The sequence below is a fragment of the Convolutriloba macropyga genome, chromosome 3, assembly GCF_964194025.1.
Source record: "Convolutriloba macropyga chromosome 3, txConMacr16.3, whole genome shotgun sequence".
NCBI classification, from domain to species: Eukaryota; Metazoa; Xenacoelomorpha; order Acoela; family Convolutidae; genus Convolutriloba; species Convolutriloba macropyga.
The window spans coordinates 24,430,561-24,452,636 of NC_134470.1; the positions used below are offsets into that span (position 1 = coordinate 24,430,561).

General features: G+C 35.5%; 2 protein-coding genes across 2 annotated transcripts in view; one reads left to right on the forward strand and one right to left on the reverse strand.

Moving 5' to 3' along the window:
- LOC142336088 (ephrin type-A receptor 4-A-like) overlaps positions 1–21,228 on the forward strand; it is a 35,732-nt gene extending 14,504 nt beyond the window's left edge. Inside the window, exons 5-14 of the mRNA XM_075384612.1 lie at positions 275–446; positions 6,488–6,816; positions 9,076–9,291; positions 10,022–10,108; positions 12,571–12,873; positions 14,369–14,491; positions 16,255–16,557; positions 18,885–19,180; positions 19,660–20,192; positions 20,674–21,228. Coding sequence (XP_075240727.1) covers positions 275–446; positions 6,488–6,816; positions 9,076–9,291; positions 10,022–10,108; positions 12,571–12,873; positions 14,369–14,491; positions 16,255–16,557; positions 18,885–19,180; positions 19,660–20,192; positions 20,674–21,127 — 2,816 coding nt within the window. The 3' untranslated portion in view covers positions 21,128–21,228. The remainder of the gene's footprint in view (positions 1–274; positions 447–6,487; positions 6,817–9,075; positions 9,292–10,021; positions 10,109–12,570; positions 12,874–14,368; positions 14,492–16,254; positions 16,558–18,884; positions 19,181–19,659; positions 20,193–20,673) is intronic.
- LOC142336089 (mothers against decapentaplegic homolog 1-like) overlaps positions 1–22,076 on the reverse strand; it is a 536,849-nt gene that overhangs the window by 245,171 nt on the left and 269,602 nt on the right. The gene's annotated exons all lie outside the window — the stretch shown is intronic.

Consider the following 22,076-nt stretch of genomic DNA (forward strand, 5'->3'; position numbering starts at 1 on the left):
TTCAAAATCTTGGCAAAACATGAAAAAACCTATCAAGATAAGTTTTGATACGCTTTATTTCAAGATAGATCGCAACAGTTTTTCAAAAAGATATTTGTAGAATGCCTCATGTCTTAGTTGTGACATAACGTTTACCCCCCCCCCCCCCCATTACCGTAAAGGTACCATGGGGGGGGGGTTGTAATGGGTAATGGGAAAGATAGGCCCAAAAGCTCTTACAAGTTTGCACCTTAACTATTTTCTTCTAAGAATCCTATCAGAATCTTTGTTTCAGCATGCAGACCAGGCACATTCAAACAGCTTACAGGAGATTCAACATGTCAAACTTGTCCAAAAAATTCAAGCTCGCTAGGTGCCGGGGCAACAATTTGTGACTGCGATAAGGGCACGTTCCGTTTCACAGACGACCCGTACTCTCGATGCTACACGCATCCAAGCGCGCCCAGGTGAGACATACAAACCCTATTATACCCCTTGTAATAGCGACAAGAATCGAATAATTAGCCCATTTTCCTGATTAAAAACGGATAAACCGACCTGAATTTATACTACACTTCAGAAAACGCATTAAAATTTAAATGGAGCATCACCATGGAGATACATCGTTAAGGTCACAAATTGAGAGTAATTATTTGAAGCAGCTAGGTATTAACTTTCTCAAGTCAATCATATTTGTCGTTGTTAGCTACAAGGGAATTGTCGGAATGTTTTAAACTCCTAACCACTTAGAGCTAATGAAACAGGCTCTTAGCTGCATTACCTTTTATGCTCCTAATCGGAAGGGTTAAAATGTTTTCCTTTAACGAACAATTTTCCCTCCGCGGGAACAAAGACGCGAAGTCTCTTCAGCTATCTTGCGTCAATTGTTAGCTTCCTTTTCTTTATTTTTTTCACTCACTTTGTTTATTTGTGTACACTACTGTGCAGACAATTGCTTTTTACTCTCTTTAACTGACAGTTTAAAGCACCATTGCCACTAATTTGTTCGCCGCTGAGCTGGTTATTAAAAAAGAGAAGACAAAAAAATTAATTTCTATTCTCTCCAGTAAAAGTTCAGAAAAAACAAACAAAAGTGAAGTGCCGGGAGGCGGTTCTCATTTTTGCTTTGAAGCGGTTGTCCTACTATCTCAAACGGAGGAAAAAATTTCTTCACTCTAGGAAAGGAAAACTATGTGAAATCTATTTTCATATTTGTTGTTTTCCTGTACTCCTTCTGACGAATACGGTGGAAATGTCAACAAATTAATTAGGAAGAATAGTTAATGAGCTCAAATATAGATTTTCCACTGTTTTGGGTTTCAGACGTCGTATGTTATTATCGACGCATGTTCTGAGCTATATCTGTTATATCAATGGTTTAGAATTTAATTAACAGTTTTCACAAAATTTGAACCAGATAGTGTATTTTACGCTTATGAGAGTCATAAATATGACGAACATTGTTTCCCACGCTCACAAGGAAACGTACTTAAATCAAATCGACTAACATTGGTTTTGTATAGGTTGTTTGGAGCCAAAAATTAGGACTCAATTTTTAGAAGGAATGCGGACTATAAGATTTATTGACGTTTTTCCATTCACTATTGATCCCCTAAATCGGAAATCATGTCACTTTTTACGTGACTAACTCATTCTTATGCGGCAACTAATTCCTAAGAATTGACTAAATGGGATTTTTATCCCCAAATTAAGTCAAATAATTGTCATTCATTTCATTTAAGTGTGAGGAGTACAAGATTGAAAGAAAAATGAGCAATTTTAAATGAGAACTCAAAGCATTTGCGGAAGTGTATCTTGGGGGGGGGGGGGGCTCAGATGGGGAGGGGGTAATCCTATTTAAGGCTAATGCCGAAAGCTTGAGCCTTGACAGGCAGACAATTTGGTCTCAATTGAAAGGCTTGTCCCAAAAGAGTAAAACAGTATCTTAATTAATCTCTAGCTATGCGGTTATGTAAGCACTCTATTCACAAAGTTAAAATAACTAGAAACGAGTAGTTCATACGATATATATGCATTAAAAAAATATCAACATTTTTCGAATAATTTTAATTCAGCGGTAAAAGGTAAATGTCTTTTTTCCTCAACACGTTTGTGGGCTAGCTGCTTTAGGTTTTTTAATAACTCGAGGATCGGAATCGTTTTATTAAAATTTTGATTAAAATTCCTCGTAACCTTAGAATCTGCAATCCAATAACAACTAATGCTTGGTTTAGGGTTAGCTATGTGACAAGATTAGTTTGGGCGATGATGTTCCTATAAATATGAGCTGATCTTAATTTTCTGATTAGTTTCGCAACTTGTTGAAAAAATGGTGGTTTAGTGTTTGCTTAACGAAATCTTAGCTGAATAAATTATCAGTGAATGAATGCATTTAAGTAATTTTTAATGTTGTTTTTAAACATTAGCAGCCCCATTTGCCAAAAAGAGAAATTAACCGTTTAAGTTTTCAAACGCAAATTGATGAATTAAATTTAAAATTCTTTTGAATTAGCAGAAAATTGAAAAGGCTGTTGTTGCTTTTTTCAAGACTGCAAACTTGTGGTACATTACCTAAATGTACTCTAAATTCTTCAGCTTCATTTTTTTTTATTATAAGGGCGCTTTAGAAACTTAATTGCCAGTAAGCGAAGTTTAATGCGGTTTTCGACTAAGCAAGTACAAAACAATAGAAAACAATAACAAAAACCTCTTCGTTTTTCATAACTGCCAAGTAATGGTGTACTTGCCTTCTGCTTGACTCAGTATGTCTGTTTTCAAAAGTTAGATGACGCGAAGTAGTTATAAACTTATAGTATATATTCATAAAATTTATAACGTTCATTATTGTCTTGTATTGTATACATCCATTAAAAGCTGTTTCGATGCGTACTCAATTGCTCTTTTTATGACAGGAAAGTGTGCTTAACCGCGATTAATTAAGTCCAATAATCTCAATGATCAAAAAAATTTGTACACTTAATGGCTTGTGATAAAAATTTAAACCGAATGCGCCAACAGTAGCGTTTAATGATGCGTTTCAAATTATAAAGACTGAAAATCGATGGTGTTTTTGCTCATTGCACAAGTTTTGACCACATTGCTCAATTTTGTTCCAATTTTGTTAAAAAATTTTTACTTTCATGTTATTTGTTTGAGGTTATATTTTTGTCGCATAAAAACGTTAGCACAATTGATAAGTGGCTCTATGAAACCTAAGTTGACATTCAATTTGCCAAAGACCTCTCAAGTGCCGATAATCTTAGAACGTAGTTTAATTTTCATCGTTATTTGAAATTTTTTGTAAACCTCTGACCCTAAAATCAAAATTTGTGAATAATTTCTTGCTTTTAGTGCTGGAAGGCACATCATATCAAGTTAAATTTATTTTTAAATTACATGCATATTGCAACATTTAATATTATCGTCTGATGCTAAGACAGATGTTGCATCTATGCTCGCACAACGACAAGGACCTCAAATTAATACAAAAGTTTCAAAACTGTTTAATTAAATAAATGCCAGTTTATCCTGAAATGCAACAAAATTTTTGTCCTTTTCCCTCTTTGCCTCTGTCAGTTTTGTTAACATGTTTACTTTCACTCCGTACATGCTGCAGAAGTTAGTAAACAATCAAATATTGTCTTTAATATTGTGATTATTTGTTCATAAGTCAAATGACTCTATGCTATGGCAATAAATCAAAAAGGTTGTTGCTCTTTCTAACTGCAAAAATTTCAGCCAGAAACTGAAATTTTCCCAGATAACGAGTTTTTCAAATTTCTTTTTTGAGGGACACTTTATTGCATACATTGCCTGGCAAGCATGTTATGATTCATATCTAGTTACAACGAAATTCTCAAGTTAATGAAAAAGAACTGTTTTGAGAATTAATATCATAAAATTTGGGCTCATAATTCAAAAGTGTGATTTGAAAAAGGACCTGGCCAATTACGAAATGATATCTTGGCTGATAATGATAGACACGGTTTTTAATAACCAGTGATTAGTTTACAATTGTATCCAAGTTGCGCATGTTATGTGACTAAACACGTGACCATTACACAGTCAATAACTTGATAATTTTGACAACTTGGCCCATGGGGAGGTCGAGGATTACTTGACAAGGAATTTCAGCTCCAGTTCTCAGCCCCCTTCCCCTCCCCCTGTATATTCCCCATTGCTGTCAACAGGGTTTGTGTTTTGCTTAAAATTGAACTCAATATAGCAAATTCCGCGCATAATTGTATCTGATCTCAAAGCCGATAACACCATCACAAAATAATAATTTAGACTTATAATAATATATTTATTTATCTATAGAATAATTTATGATTAGTTTTCAATCATTCACATTATAGGTTAGATGATCAATTAGTTTTTTATCATTATTTTTTCCCACTGTCAGTTGGTAAACTTTTCTTTTTTACTTTGTTTTTTAATCCAGATATTCAGCTGATTTAAAGCTTTCTGACTAGCGAACACTCTCTTGTTTTTCGGCTAAATACTCGCCCTGTTTAGTTGTTTAGTTTGGCTGAGTTTTAGCACTGGTGACTTTGTGGCTCTAAGTTTCTGGAGTTAACGCAAGATTTGACCCAGTTCGTTTATCCCTCCAATCCCTGGCAGATCGGGAACAAGTGTTAGAAATCAGCTTGAGTCTTCCCTCTCTCCTCGTCAAGGCTCAAAGCTGCAGTCTGGTTAATCTGGGTTATAACTTGGAGATAACTAGTTAAACTGCAGATTAGTGTCAAATGCAGTCAAAACCGAAGAGAAATGGAGCAAAATAAACACTTTTTTAAATTAGATCTGATCAGATTCATTTTTCGCTTAAGTGATCCAATTTTGGCTTTAATGTCAGCTCAATTTGGAAAATTATTGTTTGCATATTTCTTCATTCCCCGGGGGCTAAATGTTTCCATATTTTGATAACTCAAGGAGAAAATTGGGTAAACTCAACCCCCACTCATTTCGCAAATTGCTCCTTTTCGTGCCTGGTACAACGCAAACGGAGATCATAATACACTTATAACCGATTGGTTTATAGCACGCTTCAAATCAGCCCAAACTCGTAATAATTTATGCATTACGTGCTTTCGAGAGCTGTTAGAAAAACATCAGAATAGTCAGTGGAGCGTTTAAGTATGCCTGTGAAAATAATTGCCCCTCTCAATCAAAACATCCGGGGCAAGGCGGGCCCTGTTTTTACCATTAGGGCTTATTAGGGATTTTGGGCATTTTAGGTTACGATCAAAGTGACTTATTTGAAATGAAACTGTTAAAGGAACAAAAGATTTTATGGCTGCTTTATTTGGTGCAAACTTAATTAGTACGCCGAATTTCAGCCAGGGGACAAAATCCAACTCAAGGCTGATTCAGAGATTTTTTTTTTCAGAAAATTCCCGCCACTGATTCCGAGGTTGATTCAGATCATATTCGGAACCGACTTTGTCAGATTCTCCCTCTAATGCAGGAGTCTGAATCTCATTTGTTTTGCTTTTGCAGTGAAGTATTTTCTACATTCATTGATTATATGACCATAATAAAAAGTTGCCATGAATGAACCTATAAATATATTTTGTTCGTGGACTACAACATAGGAAACGATATGGTCCTTATTCCAAATTTTAAAATAGTTTAGGCAATTGTTCTTAGTTGACAAAACGTGTTTGACTGATTAAAAGAACGAACTTTTTCCGACAATGTTTTTTTTCGCAAATTTTTGTACATTGTGCTAAATCCCCCCAAAAAAGAATTAAAATATATTGAAAAATTAACAGCAAATTTGAGATAAAAGAACGTTGAATGCTTTGACGTCTGCTGAAAATTTTTAAAGCCAACATTGTTTATGTATATAGTGGCATCGTTTGACCCCATTTCAAAATAGGCCTGCTCTTTAAAATGATGCGCTGTGAGTATTTGGAACAAATGTTTCACCCTAAAAGTGGCAATAACACAACAGACAGCATGAAAGGCAGCCATAAAAGAATCACCCAGTTTTGTGATTAGAATTTATGAGCGGCTTTTATGTATGCTGAAATTGAGCACAAACGCTTTGTTCTTAACTCGGAATTAAAATGATTTGTTAATGCTCATTAAAAAGACATTAACATGAACAATTTATATGACATGAATTATGTGAAATGCTGTTGAAAGAAACTTAGATGATATTTGCTGCTTCACGACAATGATTACACGAGATCTTGAAACTGCTAATCAAATATTTTTTTTCCATTTTAACTGATGTATGGATATAGTGCACACCATTTGAAGACATGTACTAAGTTGAGGTTAAAAATTAGTCGCGTAATTTCTGCCAACAGTGTTCAATGCAATGTCACATTATGTTTTGCGCAAGATCTAGTACGGTTACCTCTAATTCGCAAAATTTTTTGCGAAATTCTTTCTTTTTTTTGCACTGATCTTGGAACATCTTTTTATTAATTTCAAGTTGGGACTAGACTATGATTTGATAGATTAGCTTCAGAGAGCGATAAATGTTCAAATTGTTTAGGAATGTGCGGGTTGACAGAAAATCTCCCTTCAATGGTGACCCTAGCACAGTTCGGTTTATATGGGATGCTCCTTTAAAAGATGGTTCCAATGGAGACTTGACAAACCCACGTATAGGTCTGTGGTACTCTCTTCACTGCCAGAACTGCCCACCCAAAGTCTCTTTTCATCCGATGAGAGTCAATCTAAGAGATCGTGTCGTGAGTGTCGCAGGATTGGCACAACAAACGACCTATTACTTCCGAGTATACTCTGACAACAGAAAGTCGACAATTGTGTATGGTTCCAAATTGAAATTTGCCGAGTTTAACTACACAACTCCTGCTGCAGGTATGATATATATAATAGCTCAATTTTTTTCAGCAATAATACCAGTTATATGCCCGCACAATTTCGGTCTTCTGTTTTAAGCAAAACTTGGCCCAGTTATAGAATGCGAATATATACATTGGGCATTGTTAATTTCACTCTGTTTTTTGAACTCAGAAATTTTTCAGAATTCTTCAGAATCCGAGCCTCCATTTTTCAAACACCTGGTCAAAATTTCTTTTTAAAGTTTGGTTCAAACTAGAACACAATTCTACTTCAAGTTTCTGAAATGGTCGGTCTTGATTTAAAACTCAATACTCGATACAAAGCAATCTCCTGATTGAGGGATTTACTGACAGATTGCAGAAGATTTCTTCAGTGAAACTGCTTTGATCGCAAAAAATTGGGTTTTTTTTGCAGTATTAAAGTGTTGATAATGATAATTTTTTTGTAGTTGAGAATCGTTTTGAAAGTGCGTTTTGACTGTGTGCACTAAGGCATCTCTTGACCAATATGGCGGCTGAGAGCCCTCTCGTCACAGTTTGAAATGTCAATTTGAGACTAATTTGAAAAGGAGCCATTTGTAGCTCAAGATAAATTGAGCCTTTCAACAAAGCCAGCTGAGCGTAAAGTTTGCTTACAAATTGCATGTTTGAGCCACTAAAGAGAGCAATAATTCTTCAAGCATCTTCGTATCTTGCTCAAAAGTGGCCACTGCAGAATTAGTTTAAAAATTGTTTTCTCTGGGGCGGAAAGGCCATTATTGGCTTTCAACTTAATTATAACTCAGTTTGATAAAGACCAAGTGTTTTGTGCCACTCGAGGAGACGTTGGTCTCAGCTCCAATAATGGATTTCAATCAAATTGTAAGCATGTTTAGTGGCTGTTTAATTGAGCAGTAATCGCTCCGCCAACAATTCTGCTCAGCTTGTGGTCAAATAAATCATATACTAGCTTGCATCCAATCTATATCCTTATTCACTCAACCATACCACCTCAACCACAACCACAAACATCATCTTCAAACTTAAACTCATGAATGACAAACATACATGTTCATAAAAATTTCGGAACATTATTTCTAAAAACTTTCTTTTGCTGTACCCGGGATTTAACCAGTCAATTAATTTTAGGCCTTATATTTTTCACTTTGAGCAAAAAAGTGGGTACTACTAGCTTAGGCGACACAAAGAGAAAAGTTTTCAGTTTCAATGATTATTTTTTTTGCATCATAGATCTTTATGGTACCTTTTAATTCTCTCCGCGATGAATTTTTTTCTCCGTGATAATGAATTGAATATGTTGTAATAATGGACAGGTTTTATATATCATTAAAGCGAGCAACAAGAAAATAAGAAAACATAATCAGTTTTCCTAATGTTTACCATTGTTGCGAACAAACCAAATATGGCAAACAAATCATAAAAATTTAATCATCTTCCTCCTGTTCCGTGAAATGGTTTATTCCGCAGTCCCATAACAATTTCCACATTGAAAACTTAATTTTTTTTTTGATTTTCAATCGTAATCATAATGCTAAAACATAGAAGGGCGGGGGTAATTAATGTTATACTTCAGAACATGTTAGTAGTTAATTTCGTTCCCACCTTAATTTGTGCCCTAATAATTCCCAAAATGGGGGAAGTGCCCTATTTCTCCCTGATTAGAAGGGTTGGACAGGGAGGCAAAGGGGTGGAAAAATTTTAATTAGGAGAGACTTGAGAGCGGAATTTGTGAATTTATTTAAGGAAGCGACTGACGTGTGTTGAGCCTTTGAGATACAATAGAACATGAGCTGCGTAAATTGTCTTGCGCTAATTTGGTGAAAGGAAAACCGGAAAATGAGGAAAATGATAGGAAACGTTATCTCTTTGCTGCTAATTGTTCTACTTCAAAAGCACTTCATTTACGTATGGCCCGGGTGTATTTTTGACTCATTTTAGTCAGGAACGAAATTCACGTTTTTTTGGCAAAGTTAAGGCATGTGAGGAATATTATCACAAAGGATGCGTGATGTTTTACAGTTTTGTGTGGTGTTTTATCATGAAGTATGTTCTAAAACCTGATTTTGCACAGTTGAGAACAGCTATATTCTCGTTGTTTTTAAAATTTAAGTTTTCCCAAATGAAATTAGCTGTTAATTAGGATGCGTTTTGCCTAAAAATGTTTTTAAGACATATTTATTTATTAAAAAAAAACAATCGTTTGAAAATTGGAACGATTAAAATGTCATTGAATGATCTAGAAAACTTCGATTTTTATATATAATTGATGTTTCAGTGTTTGTCCGGGATCTGACGGCTTCTACAGTGCACGGTGTGATTCGATTGAAATGGCTTCCACCAATGGATATGAAGAACAAAGTTGTAAATGTATCTTACTACTTCATAAGAGTGAGGAAACGAACAGACTTGTCATCAGATGGCTCACTCAGTACCACAGACGGAGCAGTTAGACAGAAAGTGTTTGGCAATAAGACAACCTATGATTTTGCAGGTAACTCACCAATTAAAATCTCACTATCACCTCAGTCAGTTGAAATCGGATATTTTTTTAGCAGTGAAATAGTTAAAGTAAAGTTTTAACATGTGCAGCATTATTATACGATCACTTTTAATCAAGTATAATAAAATTTTTTTCACATTTTAAAAGATATCAGTGATAACAGTCAGTGGTAAGTGAAATAAATCTTTCGCTCGCACATTCCGTACAATTTTGAAAGCCTATTATATTCAAACTCGGAACTCTTCTTGTGGTTTGAAACCTATTTTACGACAGTTTCATAAATTTAAAACTGAACATACCGGCAACACGGAAAAAAACGATTTTGCTTAATTTGAAAACGACAACTGCAGTATGATGGGTATATTAGCACATTGCGTACTTTGAAATTGGGCGAGTTGTCATGCAAACTCAGATTTCATCAGAAATTGTTTTAACCACGTTTCAAATTTGGGCCACATATTTAAGCCATACGGTGAGTCTTCACCGCACAGATTTGAATTAAAATCTTGATTTTAAATTAAATTGATTCATCATTTCGGAGAACAACAGAGAGGAGACAAATGCACATATTTTATTTGTTTTCGCTGATGTATGATAAACAGTTTAATCTTACCCAGACACAAATATGCGCAAGCTATAAATCTTGAGAACGGGTGTGTGAGTTTAAATCCCATTTTATTTTGGTCAATTTAATTTGAGTTGACTTTATTTCATATTTCAGGCCTAGAAGACTCCGAGTATCTGCTAGACGTGAGCACTGTAGGCGCGGATGGACCTTATTGTGAGCCTGTCGTGATTACAGTCTCGGGTAATTAATCATTTCACCTGTGCACATTTTGACGTCCCCTCACCTATCTACCCAATTAACCGATGGTTGTGCCAAAAATTTTCCCTCTGCAAAAACTGATATCCTAGAAAAATAGATATTTCAGAACAACTTTCAGAACAACAGAACATGGAAAAAAGTTAGTTCGGAACCGATCGGCTAAAATGATATCCTGCTAGTTGGTGCAAAAATGGTAACCCCAAAACTTACAGAATTACGACACTGAAAATGTTTTGTTCTATTTTGTTGGTCAAACACAAATGATCTGCAATTTACTCATAAATTCTGCAGTTTTCTGTCACTTTAAATTAACGTGAACAAACATCATTGAGCTATAGCTAAATGCTTGTATGGAAAACGTAGGGAAAAGCTTCATTGAACGCAGTTTTAATTTCCTGCTTTTTGAGTTAAATCACACTTTGAGTGGGAACTCCACGCAAAGATACCTGGCGATTCTGTATCCGTTTTTAATTTAATCACAATCTTATCTTAACTATTCACATTTTTCGAATACGTGTGAATATTCTGATTGTATCTTAAGTGGACAATGTGAAAATTAGCAAGGCCAAAAATGTCACCTTTCATTATTGAACAAAAGGTGGAAAAATAAATAATGGATTGATGTATGGAAAAATCATCCCCCAAATTGTTAATGGACGATCCTTCGGAAATGATGCAACCCCAGACCGGAACGGGTAAAATGAGTATGTTTGTAGTGCTGTGGATTTTCAACACCCCCTCCTGTATAGTGGGCAAACAGAGGCAAATTAGGGAAGCGGTGAGGGGAAAGGGGAGCGGAAAGGGCACCCGTTTTATCACACGCGCAGAGGTGTTGCACTCACTGAGGGTGCCTTAAATGCGGGGCATTGATTATACATTGTACTTTTCCACGCTGCCTTTTAATCATAACAAAAGAATAATATCATACAACCTTGGTGGGGTTGGGTAAAAAGGAAAAAATACTGGAGTCGTTTTAAATTAAGACTCAAAGTACCCTTGAAAAATTATGAAAAAGTATGCTGCGTGCAAAATGAATTTTTGTGGCCATTATAATGATTATATATTAATTGATAAATGCATAACTTTTTCCTGTAAATTATGCCATCATTGCAACAATTCTCAGAACGGAAAAAAGAAGAAACTTATTCTTATTTCAGTCGACGCCTATCTTCTTAATTGCCACAAAGCAAACGTATTAACCCATATATTAATATTCACAGAGCTGGGGGTAGGCAACGCCCTGATGGGCGGAATATTCGTCCTTATGTATGATGAGCTTTGCATTCATTTGAATTGGAAAATTGCCCCACGCATAATTGACCGCTTTTTCAAACTCTTGCAATATTTGTGAGAACTTTACATTATGTGCATTAACAATTTATCAACAATGGGCTATCATCGTTGTTCATATAGTGTTTCTTGTTTTGAAAAGCTCAGGTTATAAATAACCAAATCGAAAAATCTATCTGTTCTCATCGGGGTTCGAACCCGGCACCCATGGCTTTTATTTGAATCGACATTTGAACATCTCAAAATGATAAAATGTAAAAGAAGTGTTTATAAGCCGCATTTTTGGTGTTTGTTCAAAAACATGTAAACTACCATTTAAATTTGATCAGATCACCGTCATATAGTAATTACTCTCGAGCAAAAGAAAAAATGTTGTTTTTTATTAAACACTTTGCAAAAGATCTCTATAAGCACGCAATGAAAAGTTAAACAGATACTTGAGAGACGGATCAAACCAATCCTCGAATTCACTCTAAATTGTTTAAAGCAATTAATCTTCGTATCAAACTATCATCTCAATTGCTTCAGGTGCCTTTTTCTGATGTCTAGTGGTCTACACCTAAGTGCTGAAAATGAAACATTAAAAGGCTTTTGTAAACTCGTCCCCTTAAAGCAATTTTGGTCGCTCAGTTTAACCAAGAGCAATTTTGTATGAGTTTTTTGTTGTTTAAGGATTGGCTGTTTATGGATCAATAAACTAAATTGGCATCTTTTGTGAAACCTGAATCCTATCCTACCTTTCAGAAATTTCTTTTTTTTTGACCTGATTATTAGAATTTATCACGCTAGTTATTATGGTTGCAACTTGATTCGGGGAAAATGCGGATAAAAAATTTAACCTACCGTTCGAAAAACTAAAGGCACGAAGTTTGAATATGGCTTTATCTTAATTTTGTCCGGCTCACTCGTAACTGCGTTGCTCCCATTTAAGATCCATATGTTGTTATCACTGGTAATATTTGTCCTCTTCTTGTCAAAGATTTTAACTTCTGACATTTATTTTTTTGATAATTCGGAAGCTACTGCCATGCTCCCACTCTTATTTTTATATTTGGAAGTCTCATTTTCAGTTGAAAACTTAAATAATGAGGAGTAAATTGAGTTTTAATTTGTCATTTATAAAATGTGACATTTATGAACCAGTTGTGTTTCAGGAATGAACAGAGTGGAACTGCAGCATAAAATGCAGCGAATAGTCTTAACGGTCATTCTGCTAATCCTCGTCTTTCTTCTCTTCATTTCAATATTCACAATTGCTCTCTGCTTCTATCGGAAAAAACACAAGTGGGGTTATTCAGCAGCGGCTGCAAATGGGTCTCTCATCCATCACCACCACCACCACCCACGCAGCCCAAACACCTTTTCGCTAGCCAATCAGGAGCCGTGGTTGGGGGCGGGTCCTGGGTCTCCGATGGATATGGGATACCAGGAGTACATTTTCTACGCACAGGATGGAAGTTAGTTTCATCATATGCAAATTTCATTTATACAACAAAAGTATTTTTTATGAGAATGGAAAACTGCTCTTATTGTTTGCTGAAACCATTTTTTCGTCGGGAAATTGTCTAGACCTGCATTTTTCAATCGGTCCAACGAGATATGGATTGGCTTAGAGGTTCATATAGTACTAGGTTCAAGAGCAATTACATCGTACTTTAATATAGAAGTTTATCGTATTTCTGTTATTACAGAGAATATTAATATAAATTTGTACATTTTAAGAGATACATGACTGACGATTAAACTTCTATGCACTTGTCTTTTCCACATTCTGGCTCCTTGAATTTTTTTCCTTGACTTTTATGGTTGGTAATTCTTGTCAGTTTTTCCGGGAAAATTGGGATAAAAAATTATCAAACAAAATTGATTGTTAACTTATTTGATTTTTGCATTTTTGCGATATTTATCCAGACACCAATTTACATTTCTAGCTGCCTTGGATGTAATGTTATATGTATAATTCTATCCTGTGATCAGACAACTTTTAAAAAGTGTTGCGCTGAACTTTCTTTGTTTAAGACAAACAACAGATTTATTTGTTGTGAATAAATTCAATAACTCTATTCATAGAACGAGCATTTGTTGCATTCGCGATCTGATGCTAAATGTGAAAAGAAAAAAAATCATGTCGCGATCTTTTATGCAACTGTTTTAAGAGGACTCAAATTTATCCCACATTATTGCTTTCCCTTTACAACATCGTGCCCCCTCCCCATTTTGAGAAAATAACTACTTCTTGCAAATAAGAACAAAACACTTTTGGTTGACACAAACGGTTTGATACGTACTCAACATGCACTTTTAGCCTTTGTTATAATTGAATAGATAAACAAGTTAATGTTAGACTGTACGGCGTACGCACATAAAAGTCAAGATTTTTATTATTCACTAGAGAAACGGGGAAAATTTACTCTAATCAAAACAAATTCGCGTAGCAATTTATCGAGAGCTATCAAAATCGATAGAAAAACATTTGTGGTATGCGTGTTAATTTAGCATGTGAAGTACAGCAACTTAACTCTCAGACAAAATATACGATAGGCGATTAAGAAAGTGATAAAAATCAACATCCTGACAATAAACAATGTTTTCATAAGAGTGAGTCGTAATTTCACTCTAATTATCAGTTGCAAGAGGGATTGTTGGGATATATCAATTTCAAATGTAGGTCAAATTTTTCAACTCGAGAATTGAAAAGTAAAACTTGAAGTTGAGAAAGGATGAAAAAAATGCTACATTAGAACGGGCATCGCTTAGTTGCAAGTTTAATTCATTCGACAGTATTTCTTTGTTCTTGGGTCAGGTTCCATTTTTGCGACCAGTGGAAGATATATTTTTATGAGGGTCTTCTATAATTTGTAAAATATCAACAAATAATATTCGCTATTCACATAAACGCAGGGCCATTCATACATCTCAGCAATATGAATCAAATGATCAATAATGCTTTAGCTATAAAATTGCCGGTGGGACAGAAATTTGTGGAACCTAAATTGTTTGATTCACCCGATCGGATTCTGGCAGAATTTGCACGTGAGATTCATCCCAGAGCTGTTCAAAGACACACGAACACAGGTAAATCAGTTGTTTTAGGCCCATCTTTCATTATCTAAAACTTTCCGACAGCAATAAAATGGATTGCTTCCTCATTTTTAACGTTTTTAAAGATTTATCTTCTTATAATCACGAGCAAAAAAAAATCTAGCGAAATAATTTAATAAAATTGAATAATAATAACAAAGTCTGCGTACTTTCAATTGTGTTGCGTTCTCAGCATTGAGTTAGTTTTCAAAATTCAGCTGATCGATTTTCGTGCATGAATTTTGAAGTAACTTTTGCAGGACTATATAAGAAATTTTGGCACTGTAGAATCTGGCGTTAAAGAGATCTGGCATTTTAAAATGTGTACGAACATGTTTTAGTTGTTGATTACTTGATTTTGATGTAGTCAGTGAGAAACACTGGGGGTAATTGAGAAGCATTTACAGGTTAAGATAGCAGCCAGAATTTTCAAAGCAAATTTAGCAGAGTCATTTAACCTGAAACAAAACCTTAATTTGAATGGAAATGGTTATAACTGGCAAAGAGGGTTAGATTCTTCTACTTCGTTCATACGTATACATAAAATTAATAATATTTACAAGTATCTTTTGCTAAAAAAATTGATTGCCGGTTTCTCTGCGTATGCCAACATAACGAGTTGAGAGTAAACAGTTCTTATTTTTAGCTCAAATACTTTCATCACTGATGGAGGCGTGTATTGTCGGCAAAAAAGCATCTAATCGATATAACCCAGAAAATGATTGAGGTGGTTCCGCTCTTTAAATTCAAATCAAGGGTCATAATTTGAATTAAAATCTTGGCTTTTCTCAATGTTTTCTACTTCCAGGCATTAATTTAATGACTTTTCAGGGGAAGTTCTGTGTGGAAAGCTCGTTTTTTTTACGAGAGGTTTATAAAGACAGTGTTTCGCGTTCTAAGTAAATCTAATCTAAGTTGCTACGATTTTGAATCCAATTGAATCAGGCTATTTCGGAAAAGTTATTTCGGTTAGTTTCTATAGATAATACCAATTACTCAATTGCCCTCAAATGGTAGAGTCATTGACACAAGGTCACATTGCACATTATTCAATGGAGAATGTGAACTACTTAATAGCTGCTCTGTCTCTTATATTTTCTCATTGATTTAATTTAGTAGGCATATGGCGGATTCAACAGCCATTAGTCATAAAATAATTCCAAGTTGGCAGCTTTCTGAATTGATTTTGTGATATAAAAAGCAAAAAATAGAAACTCGAGACTTGAATTAGAAAGAGAAAAGGAATGAACTGTTGAAAGTATAATGACATGAAAATCCCCAAGTTTTCAAAAATGGCGTAAACTTGATGTATTGATGATTATGCATATCACAAATAGCCTTTGGGGATGTATAAAATGTTCTTGAAATATCTGCTTCATTTTTTTCTCAAGTTTAAACCAAATTAAGTGGCAGTTGATGTGAACAATTAACTTCGAATATGACCACTTGCTTGCATTTATTAAGATCTAAACAGGCGTAACTACTGTGAAAATGAACCAGTACTGGATTCCAACCAGCATTTCGTACTTGCAAGCCAAATGTGGTAAAACTTTGTTTCAACTGGTCTCCAGAACTTGGACAACTCAATCTCTTATTCTTTCTCGTTTCGCAAGGCTTCATCTCTAACAAAGTAAACGCGGAACAAGTAGAGATTTTTGTCAAGTTTATCTTATGCACAATTTACATTAGGTCTGTCTTTCTCTCTCAGCCTTCTAACAGTTTTAGTGCAGAACATGTCAGCTTCGTTTCTTTTTCAGAAAATGAACTATCCATCGGTGGAATGCAAAACCAGATTAAAGTTCTGCTCAGCACAGCTGTTCATGGGGGATCTTTCTCTGACACGCACTACAACTTCAGCCAAGACTCAACCTCCTCTTCAGACCTGAACTATTCCAACAAATTGGGAGATCAAGGAGGCAACTTCATCTACGCGGCCGCCAAAACCCTCAAAAGCCAGTACACCCCTGATATGTGGCGCAAGTTTGCAATAGAGGCCGCAACACTGGCCCAGTTTAATCATCCGAATGTTGTCATGCTACACGGCGTCGTTACACATTCAGGTGAGGGTAAATGGCATATGATTGCATCAGATCCAAGGTTCGAGTCCGAGTGGGACCTGAAAAATTAGAGCAAGAGGCAAAATAAAATTTTGTACACTGTTTGGAAAAATTGAGAAATTTTGTAATTTAGTTCAGTTTTGTGAGACCATTTATTAGGAAAGCTTTAGGGCACATGCACTTTGATTGAATACTTGTTTATAATGGTTATATGGCAGTGTAAATTTGGTTTAAATTTGAGTTGTGATATTTTTATGAGCAGAAACAAACTCATGGCAGTTTCGATCGTTTGAAGTGTGATTTTGAAACTGGAACTGTTGCTCCTCCTTCTGATATGAACAAATTAAAGCCCGTGGCCATAACAAACGATCTGTTTTGTCTATATCAAGCAAAATAAAACAGTTAACTACATGTATGTTGTGGACAGAAACTGTCTGTAATATCTCAGAACACAAATTAGAGAAAAATAAAGAAAAATTGAATTCAAAGTTGGCCAAAATTTTGTGAAAAGACTGACAAAGCTCGCATGCTGAGTTGATCAAATTGATGTTTTCATGGCGGTTGAATTGTTGAAAATACACAACGAAACTGTTCACATTTTGAAGAGAGTTAATTTGTGAGTTGAATTATCATGCTGAAAGGTTGTTTGACGCACTCACTGTACGCTCCTTTGCTCAAGTGAAATTGAGAAAAATTTAATCAGACGTGAATTTACTTTTCACACTGTCTTCAGCAAACAGTGAATCAGTTTGCCAGACAGCAAAAAACACAACAAAACATCTGGCCGTTCTACAGCAAGTCAGCAATTTTCCGGCATGGCATGGTCGTATGAACCGTAGATGAGTTATCGACGAGCAGGAAAAGCTCAAAATTGACTATTAAATGCTAAAATCTTCAAAAAAGTATCATAATCAGAGCAGCACAAGTGGTCCATAGTATTTTATGAACGGAGTAATTGTCGCCCTAAAAACAACGACCCATTCTGATTTGCTCGGCCTTTAACCACCAGCTAAGTCAGCTAAAATCATTCCAAAAATCATACGTAGATCTTGTTTAGAAATCTAGGTGCTTTATTTTAAAATAATTAGGATTTTCTAAACAATAGGCTGATATCTAATATTGTATTTTTAACGTGGAAAAATCTGAACAGTTGAATAATCATTTTTTTTCTGATCAGTAAAATATATATTTAAAAAAATAGTTAACTTCTAACTGTGTCATATAGAAAATCTACTCTTTTATGATCTCGAAATTAAAGGTTAAAATGAAAATACAAAACTGTATGGTAAGGAATGGGAGCAGCTAAATGTTCCTATACTTTAAAGTAGATGAGAATTGAAACACTTGAATCGAAGTTGACAGAACAATCCTGAACAGTAGTGGTACAGAAAAGAATTGCTGGACTCTTGAAAATTTTTGATTGATGCTACTCTGAACTATCTGTTTCGCATATAACGATCATTCAAAATTGACCAAACTAGTTCAAAAAGGAACCAACAAAAGCAACCCGTGGGCACGGAGTTCTCTGCTCTCGCTCAGGTGGTGACCAAATAATTAATGGGATTGAAATGTTTACAACTGAAACTCTTCTTATTTTTTCTACTTAAAACTTAAGCTTGTATTGAACAACTGCTGGAAGCAAACTTTTGAATAGCCAGATAAATTTTGAATAAACGACATCTTCGAGAGCGCAATTCATTTGTTTGATAGCAAAAAAAGAGAAGTCGTTCAAAAAACTAATGTACCCCCCCCCCCCCAAAAAAAAATGAAATATCAAATCGTCTTCTATTAAGCCATATCACAATGGAAAAATTAAATAAACATTTAATGAAAACACTCACATATGTTTATGATGTTCACCTACCCTTATAAAAATAAACCTTTTTTGTTCGCCACAAGAATCTGAATATTAGTTCAACGTTTAGCTATCGGCGTATCTCAAAGCTTCGCCAGTAACTGTAGAGATATCCGACGAACGAGTAATACAATTTAACATTTTCATATTTCCACCACTTTCAACTTTCCTATTTTAACCCCGAGGACCAGCCCCCCCCCCCCCCCCCACACACACACACACACACACACACCTCTTCTCCAATTTTAGTGAGCCCAAAGTTTAAGCCCTTTCTTATTGTAACAAAATAGATTCTGGAGCATAGAAGAAAACAAAACTACATAATTCTAGTTGTTGTTAACATATTATTGTAATTTTTGTTTGGAAATTCAATGAATGTCACGCATGACTAGACAAAGAATTGCTGATGGTGATCAGCCTGTGTATCCAATTTGTGATAAAGATCGTGAACTGAACAGATTTTTCAATGTTCTAGAAGATTCTCCAAAGATGCTAATTCTGGAATACTGCGAACGGGGATCCCTAGACGCATTGCTGCCACTGCTAGCCCAAATGGATCTGACTAACTGCAACACTCTCCAAAGTGGCGAGCAACTATCAATGGGCGGAGATGAACACGAGATGCTGAATAAACAAGTAAACAATCCCGCATCAATAGGGGGAGGGGCGGGTTCAGCTGGAGTGTTTGCTTCCTCACAGCAGATCACACACATTCTCAGGGGCGTGGCGTGTGGAATGCACTACCTGGCAGACGAGGGGTATATCCACAAGGTAAACAAAATGAACAGCGTGAAATATCATAAAAATAAACAACTTGTTTGTCCATCCACGTGACCCATATGATCACAGGAATGCAACAATGTGTATTTTTCCAAACTGACTTTAGTAGTAAATTTTTGCTACAGTTGCACAGTTTTCTAGCCTGTCACGTGAAAAACAGTAGAAAGTGTAATCAAAACCATGCCATATATTTTGTTATGTACTTATAGAACAAATATATCTCTAAAAGAATTTTTTTCTAGAAGGCATAGGTGAAAAGAAGCAACACCAAGATACTAATGGATGAATAATCATTTGATGGACACGAAAATGATACAAATTATAGATGATTCTCTAGTTGATTTCGATATTTTCTGTGTTCAAAAATGTGAGCTGCATTTTTGGATGATGTGGCCGTAACTAGACCAGTTCAATTGATTTATGCCTATTGGCACTTTGCTATCACTTTCAACACCATATGCCTTTTTTAGGTTCTGAGAGCTCGCAACATCTTCGTCAGTGGATCCTTTCTACCCAAAATTGCCGGCTTCGATGAAAGAACTCTTCTGGAAGAGGACATGGACCTTTTCTTCCTCAATTCCAACACGGGCTACGATTCTCAGAAACTGCCTTTGGTGTTCGAAGACATCGCTGCCTGGACTGCTCCAGAAGCATTGGTTCCTCCGTACAACTTTTCACTCTTCAGTGACATCTGGAGTTTCGGTTGCCTCATTTTCGAGTGCTTCTCAGAAGGCGAAAGACCATTTGGCAACAATAAGGCATCTGAGATATCCAAAATCGTCTCGAGCAACACGTGGCGGGGTCTACCGAGGCCTCAAAACTGTCCAGAGCCCCTGTTGGATTTGATGACGTTGTGTTGTAGCAAAGATCAGCATCAGAAGAGACCCTGGTTCAGCCAAATAAGGGCTTTTCTGGATAATTTGGTGCGAAGTCCCTGTATGCAGCAACAGCAGCCACTTGGCAAAAACCAGATGAATTATCAGCCACTTAATAAACCGTTCAAGTACGTTTTTATCAAAAATGAAAAAAAAAATTAGAAAAATTGCCATGAGCAGTTTTTAATCGAGAAGCTATCAATTATAGTAACCTAACTATGCATTAAATGTCGCTTGTAAGAATCTATTTGCAAATGTTTATACAAGCGGGATCACGGGGTTCGATAGATAAAAATACTTCACCTCGATCTTAAAGTCACGCACCACAACCGTGACCAAAATAACATTTATTAAGTAATATAGGGGAAAAAGCAATTTTTGATACTATTTCGTTTCACATGATATCTTCACATGTTATGCTATTATCTTGGAGGCTCTTTCTTTTTTTATCGTATCAAGATTTTTTGTGTCGAGTATCCTGTCCAGAAGTTTTAAAACTAACCGTAGTAGCGCTTCTTTAACTCTTTTTTTACTTTTTTAATACTCATGTTCCTCTTAATCGCTGTTTCGCTGGGTAGAAACATTTCACAATTATTGCCCTTATTTTAGCAAACAGTCATCCGACCAGCATTGTTTCCAACTGGCATCTCCACACAAAACACAGCCATCTGGACTACACCCAGGACGACAGTTCCTGTTTGATTCTCAGGTCTCCATTGAGGAAATCCTGGGAGGCATTAAGATGGAAAAATACTGTGAAAACTTCAAAGTTCACGGCTACTACAGCCTGGCTGAAGTTATTTCTGCAATTGACACTTTAGCACAAACTTCAGTTCGACAACATCCGAAACAAAGTCGAATGTTGGAGTTAGCTAGCAAGAAATTTTTTAAGCAAATCGGTATAGCTAGCAAGAAAGATAGATCAATTTTATACAAAAAAGTGCAATCGCTATTTATGCAACCCGCCAATTATTTACAACTTGATCACACCAACAGTGGAGTCACTGTAATGAACAACTATCACGACAACCTCGGTAGACAATATTTGGATGGAACTCTTTAAATTTTTCTATTTGTGTTCATTTCAATTTAAACTGCTTTTTGATTGATATCAATGTGCTACTTTAGATTAAATATATGTTCCAATAAAATATTTGAATGTTTTTCGTCAAAAAACGCCAGCTTGGCTGAGATCCTTGGGAAAACCCTGGAAAAGTCTAAAAATCCGCCAAAGTTGAAAGCCATTTGTGCGACAGCACTTTGTCACTTAGAAATTAAAAAAAATCATCTCGAATTTCTCTATGAAATTCTAACAGACAGTGATTCTGGCCAAAAATCAAATGGACAGAGCAAAAACATGAAAGAATCAACTATAAAAAACCATAGAGAATCTGGGCTTTAACTTCCAAGCCTCGAGGAGCAAAGAGCACTTGGTATAGTATGATTCAGTACTGACTTTAGATTTTACCACTGTAATCTACTGTAAAAGTGCTCTCGTACTCTTGCACAACGGGTGATTAGATTGAAAAGGTAGCTTCAGCTTAAGAGCAAACTCTTCCACTCTTGAAAAAATTCTTAAGTTAATTAAAAAAAGGAAACTTAGTGGTTTCTGTAAAATTTTAAGAGTGGTGAACTAATTCGAATGTTCAATATGGAGGAAGAAAACTTAGTCGTGCTGGTGTCACATCGAGAGTCAAAAAAAGTCTTTTCTTGAGAATGCCTCTTTTCTGACTAAGAAAGTTTACGCACAGTTTCAATGCTCCTTAATGTCTATAACGTAGTCTAAATGTATGATCTTTGTCTGATGCAATTCTGGAGAAACACTAATCAACCAAAAATAAATATTTCCAAAAAACAGACTGTACATAATTTTGGGAAAAAACCTAACTTAACAATATTAAATTTTCTAACCATAGGTTAGAAAATTTTCTAACCATTTTGTCTTCTAACCATTGGTTAACGATTAGAAGACAAAAAACCGCTGCATTTCGAAAACCACAATAGATTATTAG